The following is a 20,442-nucleotide window of genomic DNA, read 5'->3' on the forward strand; positions in this document are numbered from 1 at the left end:
AGCACATCAGGTGTTGATTTAATCATCTTGGCACCGTGGGGAGTTCCATCTGGTCTGAGCTGAGTGCCAAACTGATCGACTCCCAGTGTAGCAGGCATCGAGGTTTCTTCAGGCTGTCTAAACCAGGGTTCATGTGGGTTAAGCTCTGTTTGCTGCTTTACTAAGAGTTTCTCTTTTCTCTGTGGCTAAAAGCTTGTATGGAGTGGTTGTAGGACATCCCTTTAGAAACACTGTTAAAATCATTATGTTCTTGAAGCCAAGGCTAAGGTTTGGAGATGAGAACTGGGAGAGCTTAATAGGGCAGGAAGGAGACTCAGGCAGTCATCAACTCATTGAAGGGACAGAAGGTCTCTTCTTGCTCTGTCATGTGGCTGGCAGTTTGTCTGAGGGCACCAGGGAAATTCCTCTTTGTCCTGATGGTTATGCAGCCCTTAAAGAACACAGAAATTAACCTTTACTGCAGGCCACAAGTGTCCTTGGAAGCTTTTTGGATAACCAAGTAGTCATGTTCCTGCATGCTTCTAACTTTAAATGATTGAAGTGGAAAAGCAGATGACTACTGCTTTTTTGGTCTTAATACTAAAATAATTCATGAAATATGTAGCAGCTAAATGCACTAAATAGCTCACTCTATAGCTGATCCTACAGTCTTTGAGGATTGTAGTAAAACAAGACTAGGGGGTTTAACTTTCTTTACTAGCAGATAACCACTAAGGAGAGGTAGAGGAAAATACATACTGGAATGAGCTGGAATTTTGTACTCAGCCAGCATTCTGCAGGTTTTCTGGTAAGGAGGAAGAAGCACCTCCTTTTAAGTTCTTTAGCTTGTAAAGCAATACTCATTTTACACTTCTATAGTGTTTCAGCCAGAAGTACAAATAACTTGCTCAGCACAAAACTAAGACAATGAGCATATGTTTTCTTGAAGTGGGTAGAAAGGGATTAGAATATGATTAGGGATTTATTGTTGAGAGGGATTAAGCAACAGGTGTTTCTTAAGGTCACATCTTTGAATTGCAGACTTGCTGTTCCAGAGAATTTGGTATCTGAACTTCCCCTCCCCTCCTACACTGGAAACATTTCTTGGGAAACCTTTGGTTCTTTGCTTGGGAAACCTTTGATTCTTAAGGTGCAGGAAGAAAACCTTAAGCATAATCCCGTGTTCTGTTATGATCTCAAATGCTGCTGTTAGGTTTTCCAAGAACTCCTTTTACCTTCTTGCTTGTTCTTCCATCTTGCAGTTAAAGAAAGTTTTTAAGGTCCTAATTTAAAGGACAGTGCTTTAAAAATACATCTTGAAAGTGGTGTCACTAAGTCATCTTCTCTGGTTCAGTTCTGGGGTCCTGTGACTTGGAAAGTGCCTTCAGTCTTCTTTCTTTGGGAGGATACTCTATCATGTGGGAGCCGAAGAAAAGAAACAACTCTATAAAGATACTTGATGCCTTCATAGAATCATTTAGTTTGGAAAATATCTCTAACATCAAGTTCAGCCACTAACCTAACATTGCCAGGTCCACTATTAAACTGAGGAAGGTTGGTTCAACATTCAGTGTCTCACTGAAAAAGGAGTGCAAAGCTTTGTAATATATTTTACTAAAACTAGCTGAAGCAACTTGTTTAATTCACAATTCTGTGTTAATTGTAACGTTGTTACACCTGACATTTATCCTAGAGTTTAATCATGCATTAATTAAGTTGCTAGGAACTGCTGAAGGCCAGAGCTTTGTAGTGAGCGATTCTATTCCTCTCCTACCTCTTTTACCTCTCATTTCTTCAGATGTGGGCCAGGCTCTCCTGGCCTCTTGGCTTTCTGTAATGTGGCATTTACAGATTGTTGGGAAATTGTCATGAAATCTCATCTGCCTGTACCTTACATATTGTCTGGCCTTGTAGCATAACTATACTACACAATCATACATGTTTGGGATTTTTAGATTTGTTTTGGGACTGTTGGGTTTTTTGAGAAGTAGTATAATATTACAAGCTGTATTCAGAACAGTTGGAGATAATAATTTCCTGATTTGCCATTTTACTGGTTATTATGTCATTCCCTCCAAGATTAGTTATTGCTTTTGCATCCTGATTAACTGCTAATAGACTTTTTCTAGTCATTAAACACTCTTGCCTTCTGCATTTAGTAGTAACCTCTCTCTTGCAGTCTAGTGCCATTGCAGTAAATCTAGTTATGTTGTTTCTTCACTGACAGCAAGAGCTTTTTGAACTCCTGCCCTGTAGAATCATTCAGTACCTGTTACTGCTGTTTTTATGTGCTGAATATATTTTTATGAGGGAAAGAATGAACATTTATCAGGTTAATGCTGATTGCTTTGTAAGAATAATCTGCAGCCTTTTGCCTTTAAAACCTTAGATTAATTCCAGCTCTAATATAAATGGAAGTTAAATTATAAGTCTTAAATTTAATTTAGTCATTAGGGCCTTTCGTAATCCAAGGGATGGCTGGCAGGCAGCTATAATGTGTACCCACAGTAGCTCTTAGTCCAAGAGGGTTTTGGCCTGGAAAGGGTCAGGTCTAAAATACCCTCCTGTTGAACCAGAAGATCTGTCCAATCCTGTGTTGAGTAAGAAAACCTGTGGAGCAATTTGGTTAAAACAGCAGAATGAGTGCCCCAATTAAGTTTGCTGGTGTGATAACAGGATTCTAATTGAGGCTTAAGTGTGTTTATTATAGAGGTTACAGGAGTGCATCAAAGCGTGGAGACTCTTGTACACAAAGGACTGTGTTAACACCTAGAAGTAACTTTCAGTGCATCTTAAACAATGCTTTTTGTTTTTTTCCTTAGATCAACGTTCGAGTTGTTACTATGGATGCAGAGCTGGAGTTTGCCATCCAGCCAAACACTACAGGCAAACAGCTGTTTGACCAGGTCAGTGAAGGGTTGGTGTGGGCTCTTGTTGTTTAATTTTGGAGTATGTTTTGGACTATAGTGTTTTCTTTAGACTGGATTCCAAGCCTATCTTTCTTCTCTCTACCTCCTAATCAAATGGCCCCAGTCTGAACTAAGATCTCTAAATTCCATCACAGTGAAAGAAAAAAGCAAAAACCCCTGCAGGTATGTTATGTTCCAGTGAAACCTGTCTTCCCAGCATGTTGGATGATGAACTGTCACAAGGGATCTAAAATATTTAGACAGCATAGCTAGCATGTAAAAATGTACCTCTTACTTTGAAATACTGCTTAGCTCTTACATAGTTCTTAACTTCTAAGGTTGAAATGTTGCACTTGTGCATAAAACTGTTCCAAATCAGATCTTCAGGTGGCTGATGAGGGCATTGGCATGGCTGCATTCATTCAAATGCTGGGTTTGAGTTAGCACAGGTGTTTGAGTTTGTCAAAATACTGGAAAATCAGGAGAGTATTTGTGATTTTTGTGCAGCATTTACAGACAGCATGCCTTGTTAGAAGCCCCTGTGCAGCAGGATGGAGCAGAGATTAGTGCAGCCTGCCTTCAGGGATTCCCAGGGAAGTGGAGAGCTTGAGTGGCCATGACTGTCCTCCTGTACTATTATTCTTCCTGCTACTGCTTTAACAATATTCAGGTCTATTTGAGGATGGACCTGCAAAGATCAGATAAAGACAACTAAAACAAACTGTGTGCTATTTGTGAAACTTTGTTATTATTGATTAAAGTAGCTTGCTGTTATAAAACTGAAGCAAGGCCTAGATTTTAGCAGAAAAAAAATTTACTTACTGCTCTGCAACTCAAAGGAAAAAAAAATAGTTGCTTCTAGTCATTTCTGCTGTAGACCTGAAAAATAAGAATTGATCTGTGCAGACTTCAGTCCCTCATTTTAACATGTTCACAAACTGTTGTTTGTACTTCTTCCCTTGTACCCACTAACCTTGATAGCTAAGGGTGGTTGTACTTCTACTCAAGCAGGCAGTATTGGCTGAACAACACCCATTCCTTCTGGGGTATTGTTGGTACAATTCTTGTTTCAGTGAGTTGACTAAACTTGCTAGGCCTTATGGCAATTGTGCATTGAGAAGTACTTAAAAAGAAAACCCAGAAAAAATCCCCCAAACAAACAACCCACAAATCAGATAAAAAATAAACAAAACTCCAAACCCCCAGCAAACAAACAGGGAAAAGCTTTTAGTGAGTTCTTGAATGGAATGAAAGAAGGAAATCAAATACTAATCACTGCAGAACTTCACAGTACAAAACTGAGTAGTCCAGCTTGTGTTTAGCATTAAATCTAACTTAAATTCCTTTTCATTACTACTGATGTGGGATAAACATCAAGTATTCATTGAACACAGAGGCCAAGGGTTCAATCCCCATATGGTTCATTCATTTTAGAGTTGAGCTTGATGATCCTTGTTTGTCTCTTCCCTCAGAATATTCTAGATTCTGTAACTGGAGATTTGCTGAAGTGCATTTGAAACCTGCATTTTTATGGAAACAGTACCTGCTGCTTGATCTTCCAGAGGAGAGTCACCAAGTTGATTAGGGAGATGGATCACCTCTCCTATGAGGAAAGGCTGAGAATTGGGATTATTCAGCCTGGAGAAGAGAAGGCTTTGGGGTGACCTAACTGCAGCCTTCCAGTACCTAAAAGGAACCCTAAAAAAAAGTTAGAGAGAGACTATTTACAAGGGCATGTAGTGACAGGGCAGGGGGGAATGGATTCAAACTGAAAGAAGCATCTTTAGATTAGATATAAGGAAGAAATTCTTTACTGTGTTGGTGGTGAAGCACTGGAACAGGTTGTCCAGAGTAGCTGTGGATGCCCTAATCCTGGAAGTGTTTAAGGTCTGCTTGGATGGAACTCTGAACAATCTGGTCTAGTGGAAGGTGTCCCTGTGCATGGCAGGGGGGTGGAACTAGATGATCTTTAAGGTCCCTTCCAACCCAGGCCATTGTATAATTCTATGATTCCACTCATGCTGATCACCATGGCATCAGAGTAACTTCTTCCCCCGGCCCTTTCATGTTGATCCAAAACAGAGAAATTGGATTTTATCTCCATCAGTATGAAAATCCAAATTACTGAAAGCCAGGCTTTTAAAAGCAATGCTTTTAGATTAGACTGTAAGTGTGTCCTTATGACAAGCATTCAATGAGTGCTTCCCTCCTCCATGTATATTAACTGATGCTTACATCTGTTCAGAGTCAGGGTCATCTCTCTGGCAGAAGGGAAACTACTTTCTCTGCTTTCAGCTGAGATGTTCAAAATCCTGAGAACATCCTGAGAACATGGAAAAGGCAGGATGTTTCAGATTCAAGATACTTCTATTTTAGCTTGCTGTCTGGATACTTAGGGATTTCTGAAGAATGCTTACTGCAGCGCTTAGTGCATGGTTGGGATAGACCTACTCCTTACATCCAGTGGCATGGGTTTAAAACCTGTCACTGGAAATTCTTATCCGTATTTCATACCTTGTTGGGGGATACTTCTGCATATCAAGGGAAGGCTGGTGTAGAACTGAGCAGCACAAACCAGAAAAGGTGAAGACCATACATTCTCTCTTCAGTTCTGTTGAGCAAGCCTTTCACTAGGCCCTTATCTCGGGTGGAGTTTACACTCAGATAAAGCCTGTGGAGGCAACAGGTTTTCACAGGTATGGGGAGTGGCCCAACTGGAACTGCAGAACCACTGTGGGGGTTTTGAAGAAGCAAGCTATTTTTAAAAACTACAAGGTGATTTCTTGGCCTGGTTGTCAGAAACCAGAGCTAGGCTTTGCTAGCATGTCTGCATCATGCATGTAAGGTGTTCTATAGCTCCTTTTACAGGAGAGGGAAAATAAGGAAACCTGTGAATACTAAGTTCCACTCCACTCAAGCCAGTCCTGTGCAGAGTTTATGCTGCAGTGAGGTCTGAGGCATCCCAAGAACCAACCCAGTGGGCTCTGCAGATGGCTGGAGTATCTCCCAGGTTGTCATGTGCCCTCCTGACCATGCCTAAAAGAAATTCAGATGGAGGAGGGTGTCACTGGCATTCTCTGGAAGTGAATGCATAACTGGATGGAATGGGAAGACTCAAGATTTGCGGCTTCATGCATTGGAGGAAGCAGAGGACGTGTCTCTCATCTTGTATATAATGCCTCGTTTCTTATTTCTTCCTTGTTTTTCCATGGAGGAAGTTTATAGAGCATTTCTATAGCTGTCAGAAAACTTGTCTCTTCCATGATGAAACAAGCCACTTTGAGGGAGGAGGGAAAAGGAATTTTAGTCAAGCAAAAGCTGAATTATTTACAGAGCCCAGCTCTTCTTTTAAAAGGAGACGGGGTTTGGGTTTTTGTTTGTTTGGATTGGTGTGTTTTATTGTCTTTTTGATAAACTCTAGTTAGTCTTAGCTAATGTGACATTGTTTCTCTCAAGTCTGCTCTCCAGCCAGAGTGTCTCCAGCAATACCATAAATGTGAAGGTGAAACAAATCCTTGGTTGAGGTCTTAGACTTGTCAAAGCACATGTAACTACACATTCCCAAGTCAGTCACACTTACCTAACTCACTAAGTGGTTTTAAATTCTTCTTGTCTTCCACTCAGTTGAGCTCCCTGTAGTGATGCCTACATCCCTTTTTGAGGGGCTACTCTGCAAATAACATAAAGGAAGTAATCCAGCTATGTATGTAGTTGATCTTTGCAGATTTTGGCTGTGTCTAGAGCACAGCTTTCCAGGTAGATGAGCTGGCAGCCAAGCACTTGGCTATAAGAACAAGCTGTCAAGAGTAGGTGAAGGTCAGAGACTTGTTGGCTCTGTCCTCCACTGAGGAAGTGGAACACTTCCAAAAAGGATTGCTTCTCTAGTAAGTGTTGGTGGTGTTTCTGTGTCTTTCAGCTGGTTAGTATTTACAATATATGAAATGAAACTTGTCCTAGTGTGGGGGCATCAATGTATTTTTGTCCTTCATAAACTCAGCCTTTTGGGGAATTTAAAAAAATAATAACCTTGACTGAGAATATTGCATCTTATTTTAACTCTCAGAGCCTCACAGCAGGGGTATGAAGCAGCTCTCAATTGCTTCTTCTAGAAGGAATAGTCTCTGGTGACTGGCAGACAAGGTCACTTGAGCCATTAGTACTGCTAACTAGTTGTAGTTAGTACTAATGCCATTGGAGACCATCCCACCAAAAACTTTGGTGACATAACTCATCTGCTTCACTAAGTACGATTTTAAGATGGGTCAGTAGATAAAAAGCAAGCAGAAGCCCCACCCTCTGCCAGTGTATCAGTCTAGCAGTTGGTGGCCTGTCACTTGCTGTTTATCTCACCTGCTTTCCCCAAGATCATCATCTTCTAGAAACTGGGTGGGACAAGTGTCTTAACCTGTGCTGTCATCATCATCTACAATGGCAGCTGTACATCCTTGTCTGCAAGGTGAAATTAAGAGATGACTAGGTTTAGGCTCTTGCCTGCACCAATCACAGGTGATGTGGGACTCAAAAGGATACCTGGACCTCAAGTGAAGTTTTTCCTGCAATAGCTTTTTCTTTTTTACCTTTCTGTTGCAGGTGGTTAAAACCATAGGTCTGCGAGAAGTGTGGTACTTTGGTCTTCAGTATGTGGACAACAAAGGATTCCAAACTTGGCTGAAGCTTGATAAAAAGGTAACAGACTTTGGGCTAATTGCTGGCCAAAGGTTAAAGCTTGTATGTTTCCTGATGTGTTATTGGCTGCAACTTTATACACCTTGTGCCTGCTGTTGATTGATTGTGCCCTACTTTTCATAATTCCAGGATTGTTTTTAGAGATAACACTGTGATCTCCATGGGTGAGGTTTGACATGGTAGAAGCCCTTTCCCTCTCTGAGTTGCAGGAAACGTGCCACACATACAGCAGCACCTGGATACTTTGTTGGGAAAAAGCAACTGCACTTTCTGTGGCTGGAGGAGCACCTTGGCTGAGGATGGACTTAGGCCCTACCTGTGCAGGATCAGTTGTGTCCTAATTAAGCACTTCCAAGCTGGGCTGCCAAGTGCTGATGCCTCTGATGTGCTCCTGTTTTTGTGTTCCCAGCTCTTATGAGGGCATGAACTGCTTTTCTTGGTGGGGCAGTCAGTGACACACCTGTTAATGTCAGGGGGCTGTTCTCTGTCAAACACACACAGTACACAGGTGGGTTTGCCATCTGATACATCACAGTAAATCATTCTCCAGTGACCAATGTTTGCTGTACAAACAGGATTTAACTGGCTTAGTCGGAAAACATAATGCATCTCCTCCATGTTCTCTCCTATCAGTAAGCAGCGAGAATTAAGGAATTCCACTAAAGAGTTGCCAGTCACTCACCTCTTATGGCAAACACCCCAAACTCTTTTTTCTGTCTTAAAGCAATCTATTGTTTGCAAAAAAACACCTGCTCAGTTGTGGTGTCGCCTCTGTCCTCAGGTTTCTGCTCAAGAAATCAGAAAGGAGAATCCCCTCCAGTTCAGATTCCGTGCCAAGTTCTTCCCAGAGGATGTGTCTGAAGAGCTGATTCAGGACATCACGCAGAAGCTGTTCTTCCTGCAGGTGAAGGAAGGGATCCTCAGTGATGAGATCTACTGTCCTCCTGAAACAGCAGTACTTCTTGGTTCCTATGCTGTGCAAGCCAAATTTGGAGATTACAACAAAGAGGTGCACAAGCCTGGATACCTCAATTCAGAGCGTCTGATCCCCCAAAGGTGAAGGAATTGGCTGATGCAGTCTCTTTTTTTTTTTTTTTTAATGCAAAGAGTGTCATTTAAAAGCATCTTTGGTTTTTGTTTTTTTTAATTGAATTGCATATAATTGGGGTTCTCCCTTATTTTATTTCTATCTGTTGTGTTTGAGTATATTTTTGCTTCTCCTTGGGTTGGTTAGAGAGGAAATATAGTTTTGTATTCAGATTTTATTTCTTAAACACTGCAGCCATGCTGGTAACTGTGGCAGTATGAATGTTTCCTCTCGAAGAAGAAAAGAGCGGCATTAAGTCAAGAATATGTCATTCTTGAAGAAGGTTGGGCTGTGTGTCCTTAATCCTAATGTACAGTCCTAAAAAGCTTGTATGTGGAAAGCATGTCTTGTGGCTTCACAGTCCATCCCCACACAGGATCAGTGGATGTTATCAGACCAATGGCTTCTGTTTACCCTTCCTGATGACACTGCAGCAATTTCTATTTCCAGGGATTGTACCAACTTTTGCTTTGCTGTAATCCCCTGGTGTCTACAGTATGTGTGTGATTTGTTTTCAGAGTTTTGGTTGCACAAATGTCTGGTCAGTGACCAGAAAGGCTTTGCAGAGGGTTATTGCTCATTCTGAATTGCTCTTCTCCATCGAGAACAACTTTGGGCTGAGCAGGGTTTTCCTTTTGGCTACAGTAAGGCTTCCACCAGGATGAGAGTAAGACCATAGCAAAGATCACCATCAGTGGGTATTGCAGAACCTCTAATCTTGCTGGTATCTGTTTCCTCGTGTAGGGTGATGGACCAGCATAAACTCTCCAGAGAGCAGTGGGAAGAACGGATCCAGGTGTGGCATGCTGAGCACAGTGGCATGCTCAAGTGAGTGTTTTGTGTTGGTCCTTGGGCTGATCACCTTGCTGCTTGTTTGATTACCTTAAGTTTGCATTTCTACAACATGGTTTTGTTAGTCTGTGGTTTAGACTCTGAGTTGCCTGTGTCAGCCAACTCCTGGTGTATATTTTTTAGTTCAGTATTGAATCACATGGTAAAGCACAGTAGTATATTTTGTGCTGTGCTGGAACAGTGTGGCTTCCTGAAGATCTTGGACATGTGCACGTTGTATTAGTGATAGCTTTGAGTGGGGAGAAAGAGTAAAGGTGCTGTCAAACCTTACAGTCATTGAAGCATTTGCACTGACAGATGGAGAAAGCTCAGATCCTATACCTTTCCTACTCACTGTACCCTGAGACAAAGATGAGTGCTGAGAGAGGTGAATGTTGCTGATATTCTGCCTGGAAGTACTAGGGATTGGTATATGGAAATATTCTCTGTGTGTGCTCGTAGACGTGATATCATAACTTCTAAAGTAAATCCTAAATGGTGAATGTTCAGTTTTAACTTCTATGTTTGAATTGAGGTTTAGGAAATTTTTTTTTTCTTCTGATGTGTTTGTGTTTTCTGAGATAGAGCTGACGTTGGTTTCTCATTTATCTGATTTTTTTATTGTCTCAATCAGAGAGAATGCCATGCTGGAATACCTGAAGATTGCCCAAGACCTGGAGATGTATGGAATCAACTACTTTGAAATCAAGAATAAGAAAGGAACTGATCTTTGGTTGGGAGTCGATGCCTTGGGGCTCAACATCTATGAAAAGGATGATAAGTAAGGCTTTTGTTTTTGCCTGTGATCTTCCAAGAGAGGGTTGGTATGGGACATTTCTCATTTACAGGAATGCTTGTGTACCAATTTTAGATCAGTAGGTGAAGCTAGGAAATGGTCTTTCACATCCCCTGTGCTTTTATGTCTTTCCTGAGCTGCTAACACTACCTGCTCTGTACAGAGAGATGTCAGTTGTACAATGCCATCTTCATAATCGTGCACAGTGGTGGAGCTGAATCCTGAACTGATGATTTTACCAGGCTTTTCCTTGAGTCAGGTCACCAGGTTTGCCATCAGTGGCCACAATGAGAACCTGGCTAGGCTAAAGTATCTGCAGACACCTAAGGAAACTCCTGTCCTGAAGTTAATGATGGATGTGTGTGCTGCTGCCCGGTTCTGAAAAAGGCAGATTATGGGGTGGACACAAAAGCAAAGCTGGGTGACACCCAGAACCCAGGGAGAGGCTAACCTATATAGTTACTGTGAACAAGGAATGAAATGAGGGCTTACTGAAGTACACACAGTTTTAATCAGCCCTTCTGGTAAAGGCAGAGCCATTATTAATTGGATGGTAGGTGGGAAATGATAGACTACATCTATAAATAAACATAATAAGAAGGTGAGAACAGCTGTGTCTAAGACTGCTAGTCTCTTCTAATACTCTGCAACTGAAGGATTGAAGGGAGTTAAAATAGATATTTTTTAGATGGAGCATTGCTGTCTAGACTGCTTTCTTTTCCTCTCCCCAATGTTTCAAATCTTTGTTTCATGTCACTAATCTGTAACAGACTATCATTGAAATACAGAATGGATTTCACCTGTTCTACGCCTTTGCCTCCAAAAAGGTTTGACTGCAACCCAAATATTAATTGGAACTCTCTGCATCTTCTGTTGATAAGGCAAAGAGAAAGGCAGTTTTTCTGCAATGCTAATATGTGCTGTCACCCAGAAAACAAGGAGTGTCACTTGAAAGAAAAGTAGTTTCGCTCATGTAATACTTCAGTCTTGAATGACTGGTCTTGCTATGTAACCATGGTCACACAAACAGGTTTTTCGAGCTGCAGAAATCAGAGTGTAGCCATTGACTGTGAAGACCTATCGAGAGCGTTTGCAAAACAAATACAGTGCTGGAATAAACTGCTTATTTCTGCTGGAACTCTTGCCACTATATAATTAAGTCTTTCCAACAGATGTGAGGACTAGAAAAATAGTAATGTGTATGGCACCTCTGGTCTGTAGGTGCTAAGTTTGGGAACTGAGGGCAAAGAGGAAGAAGCAGAGATTTCATTGTTGGAGTGTAACACAAGGAAAAAGAGGCTGTGCTGTAGGTGTGTGAGCCTCTGTACTGCAGTGCATGTCAGTGTCCTCTTTCTGGGTATATTCAAGCTTTTTTTTCCCTGCATTGAAGGGAAGAATCTGCAGTAGGACTTACTAATGAGTGAATTATTTTAGTTGTCTGTCATACTGTATTATCTAGGATTTAAGCACTTGTACTAATGTGATGGAGGCTGGAGTAATTAGTTACTCTTAGTCTAATCAAATCATTTTCTTTACAGTTCTTAATGTTACACACACACACACACACACACACACACACACACTGTTGCATAATTTTGCAGTTGAGTTAGAGGTTAGGGAGTGGATAGTTCTGAAGAGGGTTAATTTTATTCTTGATGTCTGAATTGAAACGAAGCAAGGGGTTTTTTGTGCTTGGACCCAGCAAAATCTTTTGATGTAGTAGCTTTCCATCTCTTTGACAATGACGGAAATTCTTCCCAAAATTGCTCTTTTTTTCTTTAATCAATGTGCTCCATAGAATTCTTACAGAATTTGAGTGGTCCACTGTGATGATAAACATTTCTGTAAGTGCTAAACATTAAATACTTGTGTCTTCAAATAATTTGCAATAATTGTGACAGAGACACATATGTTGGAGCAGTTAGAGAATTACAAGAAGATTACTTATTGTCATTATTTTTTATGTGAGACACAATTATTACAATTCTTAATCATTAACAGCTATCTCTAGAGAATATACCCTCCCTTGTTAGGAGAAGTATAAAAGAATAATAATGTGATATTAAATATAAAAATAAAATATTTGATTGGGCTATTTAAAGAACTTTATTATAGTCAAATGCACAAGGCCTTGTGATGTTAGAACTTGCTGCAGAGCTGATCAGGTGTAAGAAGGTGAAGTATTGGAATGGCTTAGAAACATTTGATCTCATGACAAACTGGATGGTTTTTGTATGCAAGACTCTGGAGAAGTTAAGGCAGAGGAAAATATCAAATGTTTAGTGAGTCATATAGAAAAATTTCAAACAAAGCAATAGACCTGGACTCCTCAGCAGCAAGGAAGAGTTGGGAGTCTGAATCTTGTCCTTTGCTTTTCACTAGTGGGGAGCCACGTGGCACAGCTCATTGCATGACCAGCGAGTAAAGTTCCCCTTGGTGACTCATGGGATGGGCTCAAAGAGCAGTTTGTATGGAAGGAAAGAACAGGGCCTTTGTTACTAACCTTGCCTGCAATCTAGGGGAGGAGATATCTGAAGGGAGGGTGTCAAGAGGATGGAGCCAGGCTCCTCTCAGTGCTGCTGAGCAATGGGGCAAGAAGCAGGCACTGATACACAGGAAGTTCCACCTGAATGTGAGGAAGAACTTCTTTACTGTTCAGGTGACCATGCACTGGAACAGATTGCCCAGAGAGGCTGTAGAGTCTCCCTGACTGGAGGTATTCAGGATGCATTCCTGTGCCATGTGCTCTGGGATGACCCTGCTAGAGCTGGGAGGTTGGGCCAAATGATCCACTGTGGTCCCTTCCAACATAACCCGTTCTGGGAAACAACAGAAAATAAATCTCCTACTAATGGTGCCTGTCCAGCACTTCAGAGTGAAGGCAGCATGGAGGTGACTGGGCTAGCTGTAACACAGCAGGGTAGGTTTGCCTGTGGGTGCTGTAAGGTGTGGGGAGCAGCTCAGTTACTTTGGGTTATGCCTCCCATGATTTGTGAGAGGCCTGTACAGGGAACCACTGCACATAAAGTCTGCATGCTGTGGATTTTGGGACCAGAGTTAAAAGAAATAAGCTTAAAAGCAGCTGAGCATGTGGCTTCAGTAGAGTCCATTCCTATTTACACAGCCAGAGGTCAGTAGGGTGGCTGATGAAAATGAGAAGTAAGAGAGGTTACTGGGCTTCTTTTCCTACTAACTGTGGTATTCTGGTTCAATTACTGTCTTCTCTCTTTTGGGAAAGCTTGTGAAGCATTGCATTTCACCAAGTCTGTGTGTTGGAAGCAATATGGGTGAAAAATGTTTATTGCATCATCCCTTAAAACAAGTTTTTCTTCTTTCCAGATTAACCCCAAAGATTGGGTTCCCCTGGAGCGAAATCAGAAACATCTCTTTCAATGACAAGAAGTTTGTTATAAAGCCTATTGACAAGAAGGCACCAGTAAGTATATCTAGAAGGGACTCCTGGATACTGCATATGAACAACTGATACTGTTTCAGCTCAAAATAAAGTGGTCTTGGGAGAGGAAAAAGCCACAGATATTCTAGATGCAAAATTAGCATTTGTATTTAGAGTGTATTTAGAGATCCTGTTTTTCTATGCACCACAAATGAAGGGCTGATAGTGATAGCTAATGTGGAAAAAGATAAGGATTTTACAACTGCAGAGTCCTTTTTTGTAGCAAACTGGGCAACTTCATGCTCAATTTGAGACTCTTTTCTAGTTTGCTAGTTCTGTGAGTCCTCTCTGCATATCTTTCAGTGCATGCAAGCTGATAGGTTAATTTTTTTCATTTAAAAACACCCAAACATTAAAAAAATTACTGAAGTAGTTCAGATACTACTGCAAAACCACATGGATACATATGGCTTCCCATCCATCACTGCCCACTCCCACACTACTGACAGAGAAAAATGTGTTCATTGACTTTCTCGAACACCAAGGTAAATTTCAGGGATATGACTTTGGTGGAGAGCTGAAATATAGCTACCTGTGAATGTTGCTTTTCAATACTTAAAAGTATGTTTTCAGAGTTATTTTAGTGAGGAATTAGAAACTCACTTTGACCTGTTGAGAATGTAAGGTGGAATAACTGGTGTAGGTGGATGTCATTCGGTCAGTCTTGTGAAATTATTGGAGCAGTTGAGAAAGATCTCCTCTGCTCTTCCCCCACCCCAGTACTTGGCCTTGGTGGGTAAGTGCAGCCCAGAGAAATAATAAGCAGCCTGGCTTTGGCAAAGGATGATGGCTTATAAATATCTCTAACAGCAAAAGATCCTCCCAGTAATTTAAAGGATACTAATGCACTGTGTGCTGCAGGGATTTCTTCCTTCCTCCAGATAAGAACCTGGGGGAGAGGAGCTTTTTTTCTGTAATGCTGTTAGTGAAAACAATAGAACTCCCCAGAGACAGAAAGCTGGTCTGTCAGGCATGCTTTTCTCAATAGAAGAGCCTCTTGCATGTGTTGTACATAATTACAAAACACACATCACAGCTTTCCACCCACTCCCCAAAGAGTAAATCTGAGTTTGAAATGGAAGGCTTGCAAAAGGCTGGTACAGAAACATGTTAGCATTGAAAACCTCAGTTATGTTTCCTCCTTCCCTGTCAGTTATTAATTTCCCTGGCTGATGGTATGTTTAAAGCTATGCCTAAAATAAGAATTTACCTGGGCACTAATTTTGAGTATTCAGGAAGTTTTCTGGGTCTTTTTGGGTGCTTGTGCCTCCTTTTAAAAAGGCAGGCATCATAACTACAGCAAAATACTCAGTCCACTCAAGTTGTAGGTTGGAAGGTCTCTTTTAATTTGGAGGATTCTGTATGCCTGTGTTTAAATTTACAGTAATGTAAAGGTCTGAGTCCTGTGGCACCTTGCCCGGGATAAACTTTTTAATTTTTGGCCTTTGTCTGCCCTTATACTCCAAGATCTTCAGCACATTATCTTTAAAATATCAGGGTGCATTTCTCCCAGTTGTGTGAGATCTGGGGTAGGCTGGAGATGGGGAAAGAAAGGAATTTTTTTATATTTGTATTTGAATGTTGTGTCCCTTGATTATGGCCTTAAATGACAAACGCAAGCACTGTCCATACCCTCAGTATTTACTTCCATGGAAGTGAGCTTTGCCTCAGCACAGAACCTGTTCATCACAATGTGCACAAACTGTTTTTACAATTACCTGTCAGAAGTAGGAGGTTGGATGAGCAGCTTACAGTCACAATTATCAGGATCAGACCTGTGAGCCTCGGAATGGCTCCAGCAGGATTTAGTGGGAGAGCACAGCACACTGCCCTGACTGCCTCTTCTGCAGCCAGTGTGCATTAGGAAAATGCATTGGAGAAAATCAGTCTTTGTCAGCATATTCATCTTAATGCCACTTAGGGAGCTTTTAATTGCTTAGTGTGACTTGTAGTTTTCCCAGAGATAGCCACAGTTGTGCTTCTGAGCTCAGGCAATTAAAAACATGGTCACTGCTTCCATACCTGGTTCCATCTCTTGCTAACAGTGAGGCAATCCATAGTAGAGTAATTCCAAGGAATGGGCACTGACTTATGGTGGTAATGTGGCAGCTTGCCTACTATCCATGTAGTACACAGAAAAAGCACAAGGATGTTTAGACACAAGGATGTTGTAGATGTGGGTGGTTGTGGACTCAGAAAAATTATCAGGGAGGTAGTGAACTTGGGCCCTTTGTATCCCTTCCTTAGCTGGTTTTCTTCTAGAAGAGCTAGTCTAATTTATGATTTCTGTAAAAGTCTGATTATAGGACTGGTAATAAGAAATTTGGGAATGTCCTTTCAACTGAACCAGAAATTTTAGAATATAATTTGTTTTGTCACTGCTGGCAACCTGATATTCCAAATAACCCATGTGGTTGGTGATTAAAAAATTAGTTTTCATTTGATACTCTTCTAACAGCCTGGGTCAGCTTAACTAGGAAATGCCATGAAATGAACAAGAATTCTATTGAAAAGCATTTTTCTGTGAAAAAACATGTGGGGTCTTGAATGTTGATTCAGATAGATTGAGGAATTCTGCAAATTTGTAGTTTGTGCTTTGTCTTTCAGTCACAAAACTACAATCTGAAAAACTACTCAACATTAGAGGTCTGTGTGTTGCCCGCATGTTTACCTGCCAACCCAGAACCTTCTGCAACATCTAGTAATCTCCATTTAAATGAGAATTCATCTATCTGGGATTTTCTCTAAAAGATGCTTTATCTAGAAGAGTAACTTGCACATCCTATGTAGACTTTAAATGGAGAGTATAAATCACAATAGTTTTGGCTTCAGATGATATTTGCAGTCCCTGCTGCTGTGTTTAAATGGTCTTGCATTTATGTCTGGATTAGAATTAAATTAGCAACAAGATGTTCTGTCTGCAGTTAGCTGGGAGGAAAAAGAGTGTTTGGAAAAAACTGACGGTGGAGTCTCTCTCCTAGGACTTTGTGTTTTATGCCCCTCGTCTGAGAATTAACAAGAGGATCCTGCAGCTCTGCATGGGCAACCATGAGCTGTACATGCGGCGCAGGAAGCCCGACACCATTGAGGTGCAGCAGATGAAAGCTCAGGCCCGGGAGGAGAAGCACCAGAAACAACTGGAAAGGTGGGCTTGGATACAGGCAGCTGATGTGGCTTGGCAGAAGTAAATGACACCCAAGTGCCAGGGTTCAGCAAGCAGCTGTATTCCTGGGCAGGGGTCAGTAGCGTGGGCGAGGCTCTGAGCCATCCCAGGATCAGGAGGAGCACGTGTGGCCCTGGAGCTCTGGAGTATGGGCAGGGACTTGGGGTGTCCTTGGGACTGTTTTACCCTTCCTGCTTGGCCCTGTGCCCACACAGTCAGCTGTCCTGGCTGCAGCCTCAGGAGCTGCAAGAAAATGTGCAAGTAAAGGCACAGCAGGCTCTGGTGTGGTGGTGTGCACCTGGAGAAGGGTTTTCCTGGCTCTGGAATGTTGGCATCTGATTTATGTACTGGGCCACGGGATGTTTGGGAGTAAGGAGAAGCCTTCACAGGGAGCACATATGTGTACACTGTAAAGACAGAAGGAACTGGGACATCTCTTACAGGCAAGGAAAAAGGAGTAGCAATTCTACCACTGGCTGCAGGTTGCTTATGGTTCAAGAAATCATGCTGCTTTTCTCCTGAACTTGTGAATTGTTTATCTCCGGTCTCTCAGTGCTGTTGTTTTCACACCTCCTTAACTTTCCATATTGCAGAAGTAACAAAGTTACACCTCCTCTGCCTTGCACTACAAGTCCTCTTTTTCCTCTCTGGGTCTAGCAGCTACTTGGTATTTTAATTTCTGTGGCAACCAACAAAAATACAAATGTTTTTATGAAATGGGGTATCTTAAACAGAGCAAACATTCTAAAGAGATGAAGGAACAGCCTATTTCTGTCTTCTGGCTCCTGTTTCGTGGCAGCCACTTCCATTGAGCTGTCTGGAGAGATTCCCAGCCAGCTTTCTTGTCTGGCAGTAGCTTGGGTCTGAAAGTGAGCTTCCAGCATGAAATGTGTTTCTAACAGGAAACAACTAGAAGATGAAAAGAAGAGGAGAGAGACGATTGAGAGGGAGAAAGAACAAATGCTGAGGGAGAAGGAGGAGCTGCTGGTGAGGCTACAAGAGTATGAAGTGAAGACTCAGAAAGCAGAGAAAGGTGAAGTATTTGTCCTGGCTGAGCAGACCACCTATTGTGCTCCACAGAGGGGTTGTGTGGGTCGTTGCCCATGCCTTTCCTAAATCTGGTGACACTGGGATTGCTTGGCAAGACTTACTAATGTCTGTCTGCTGATACAGCTAAATGTGCATCCAAAGCATGACAGTAGCATAAAATCTGCAGATTTTATTTGGAAACTAAAGGGCAGGAACTCTGTTTTCCCCTGTTGCCAGGCGGATTTAAGTAGCAGTGCCTCTTCCAGCAGTGAGTAAGAGTTCAGCTCTCAAGTACTCTTTACTCACTCCTAACAGAAAAAGTACTTTGGGAACAAATTTTCCAGTGAAACAGAAGCTTCTGTTTCAATGCAGAGAAGAACACATTGGAGGCAACAACTGGTGCACACAGCAAACTGTCAATTAACAGCAGCAGTCATGTCAGTGTTGCAGACTTCAGTGCAAACATCTTGCAGAAGATTTAATTACAATGTGCATCTGACTACTTCTGATTCCAGTTACTTGGTGTATTATGCAAATAATTACTTTGAGGAGCACAGTGAAGGGAGTATTGCAAGCTGGAATAAAGTCCTGTCATGACTTCTGCAGTTACCTAAGAGACTGAAGTTCCTTAGCTTTGACCAGACTTGTGGACTAACCACATTGATCTGTCTCTTTGCAGAGCTGTCAGATCAGATCCAAAGAGCCATTCAGCTGGAAGAGGAGAGGAAACGGGCCCAGGAGGAGGCGGAACGCCTGGAAGCGGAACGTTTGGCAGCTCTGCAGGCCAAGGAAGAGCTGGAGAGACAAACTATGGACCAGATAAAGAGCCAGGAGCAGCTGGTAAGACTCAGTTGTTTTGAGAACAAGATACACAGGCATATTACTGGGGCCTTGAGTAAGGTAAAGCCATCATGTCCAGGGAAAAACATAGTGCAGTGAGGTACTGGGCCGTCATTGTGGCCCTGGTTTCTATCATAAGCAATCTAATTTTTAGTTCTTTGTTTTCCTCTTCAGTCTCTATGAGAGTTAACAGTATTTTTTATTGTGTTTGGTTTTTGGTTGGGTTGGTGTTTTTTCTGAGTCTCTTTAATTCCCATTTTATTATTCAACAGGCTACAGAGCTTGCAGAGTATACAGCCAAGATTGCACTTCTTGAAGAGGCAAGGAAGCGTAAAGAGAGTGAGGTTGAAGAGTGGCAAATCAGAGTGAGTATCTGCTTTACCAGTTGCTCTAAAATTCTGTGCTTAAGCAGAGCATACTGTGGTTCTTAGGCTGGAGTGACTTCTCAAACATGTGGAAGCAAATATCTGTACAGCAGTGAAAAAGACCAAATGTGTCATGAATGTGCAATATGTCTGCAAAAACACCTTTCTTCCAACAACCCTTCAGTCAAAAGTCAGAATGAAAACCTGTATAAAACCTAAAAATGTGATCATTGTTTTGGAGCCTTGGAGAGAGAGGGGCACATGAATGAATTATGCATGTAACCCATGATAAAATGTCTGAAAACATTACATCAGTCAAGAGGAGATGCTGCAAATGCAGCCACACTGCAGGCGCCTGTTTTGAGGGGCATGTGCTGTTGTCAGTGGCTTCCTGGTACCTGGATCAGGAGAGTTTAATAGACTGCTGCACTAAAAGCACACAAGGCTCAGAGTGCTGGTGCTCCCAGTGCACTGTAAGACACATGGGAGGGCAGAACCACTGCAGCAGCAGGGAAGAAGGTGACTGCCTGGTGTGTAATTGCACCAAAAATGCCAAATTAGATTCCCAAATCCTTGCTCTGTGGAACTGGTGTGTCTCCAGCCTACAGCTCTTCAAATGGAGAACAGAATGATGATAAATGTAGCTTTCCATAGAACTTTTTCCTGGGTTGTTTTATTGGAAGAACATTGTTCAGACCCCCTGCACCTTACACAGTGGCTGATGATGATAGCATCCCTAGCAAAAAAAAAAAAGTTTTCTAATAATGGGAGTACCATCAGCTGCAGACATTTCATTCGCTCTTGCTTTTCCCAGTAGATAGAAAAAACTAGGAAGATAAGCACTTAAGTGTTCATTAAGCTGATTTAAAGCAAGAAATGCATTTAAAATATTTTCCACTCTTTTCCCAAAGGCCAGGGAAGCACAGGAGGATCTGGTAAAGACCAAGGAGGAGTTACACCTGGTAATGACGGCTCCACCCCCACCCCCACCCCCTGTCTACGAGCCAGTGAATTACCACGTCCATGACAACCTGCACGATGAGGGCTCTGAGTACTCTGCCTACAGCGCCGAGTTCTCCAGCGAGGGCATCAGGAACGACCGCAACGAGGAGAAGCGCATCACCGAGGCAGAGAAGAACGCACGCGTGCAGAGCCAGCTGAGGGTAAGGCACTGCTGGGAGGAGGCAGAGGAATTGAAAGTGTCCTGGACAACGGGTCATTTAACCACTTGGTTAAACACACAAAGCATGACAGTTTCTCTTTGTTTACAGTTCCTATAGGAAGTCTGAAATAAAGGCAAGGT

The 20,442-nt window shown here is 42.0% G+C and overlaps 2 protein-coding genes across 3 annotated transcripts in view; one reads left to right on the plus strand and one right to left on the minus strand.

Annotated features, from left to right (window-relative positions):
- The window catches only part of EZR (ezrin), a 36,889-nt gene that overhangs the window by 14,735 nt on the left and 1,712 nt on the right, over positions 1-20,442 (plus strand). The window contains exons 2-12 of one of the 2 annotated variants that reach the window (XM_009095305.4): positions 2,802-2,885; positions 7,479-7,574; positions 8,356-8,630; positions 9,406-9,489; positions 10,127-10,273; positions 13,628-13,724; positions 16,724-16,887; positions 17,808-17,938; positions 18,614-18,774; positions 19,047-19,139; positions 20,051-20,302. In XM_009095305.4, coding sequence (XP_009093553.1) covers positions 2,802-2,885; positions 7,479-7,574; positions 8,356-8,630; positions 9,406-9,489; positions 10,127-10,273; positions 13,628-13,724; positions 16,724-16,887; positions 17,808-17,938; positions 18,614-18,774; positions 19,047-19,139; positions 20,051-20,302 — 1,584 coding nt within the window. Of the gene's footprint in view, positions 1-2,801; positions 2,886-7,478; positions 7,575-8,355; positions 8,631-9,405; positions 9,490-10,126; positions 10,274-13,627; positions 13,725-16,723; positions 16,888-17,807; positions 17,939-18,613; positions 18,775-19,046; positions 19,140-20,050; positions 20,303-20,442 lie in introns of those variants that run through there. The other variant, XM_009095306.4, reaches the window with a different exon arrangement.
- SYTL3 (synaptotagmin like 3) overlaps positions 20,282-20,442 on the minus strand; it is a 35,472-nt gene continuing 35,311 nt past the window's right edge. Inside the window, exon 17 of the transcript XR_007777108.1 lies at positions 20,282-20,424. The gene's annotated coding sequence lies outside the window, so the exon portion shown is untranslated. The remainder of the gene's footprint in view (positions 20,425-20,442) is intronic.

Source organism: Serinus canaria, chromosome 3 (genome assembly GCF_022539315.1).
Source record: "Serinus canaria isolate serCan28SL12 chromosome 3, serCan2020, whole genome shotgun sequence".
Lineage (NCBI taxonomy): Eukaryota > Metazoa > Chordata > Aves > Passeriformes > Fringillidae > Serinus > Serinus canaria.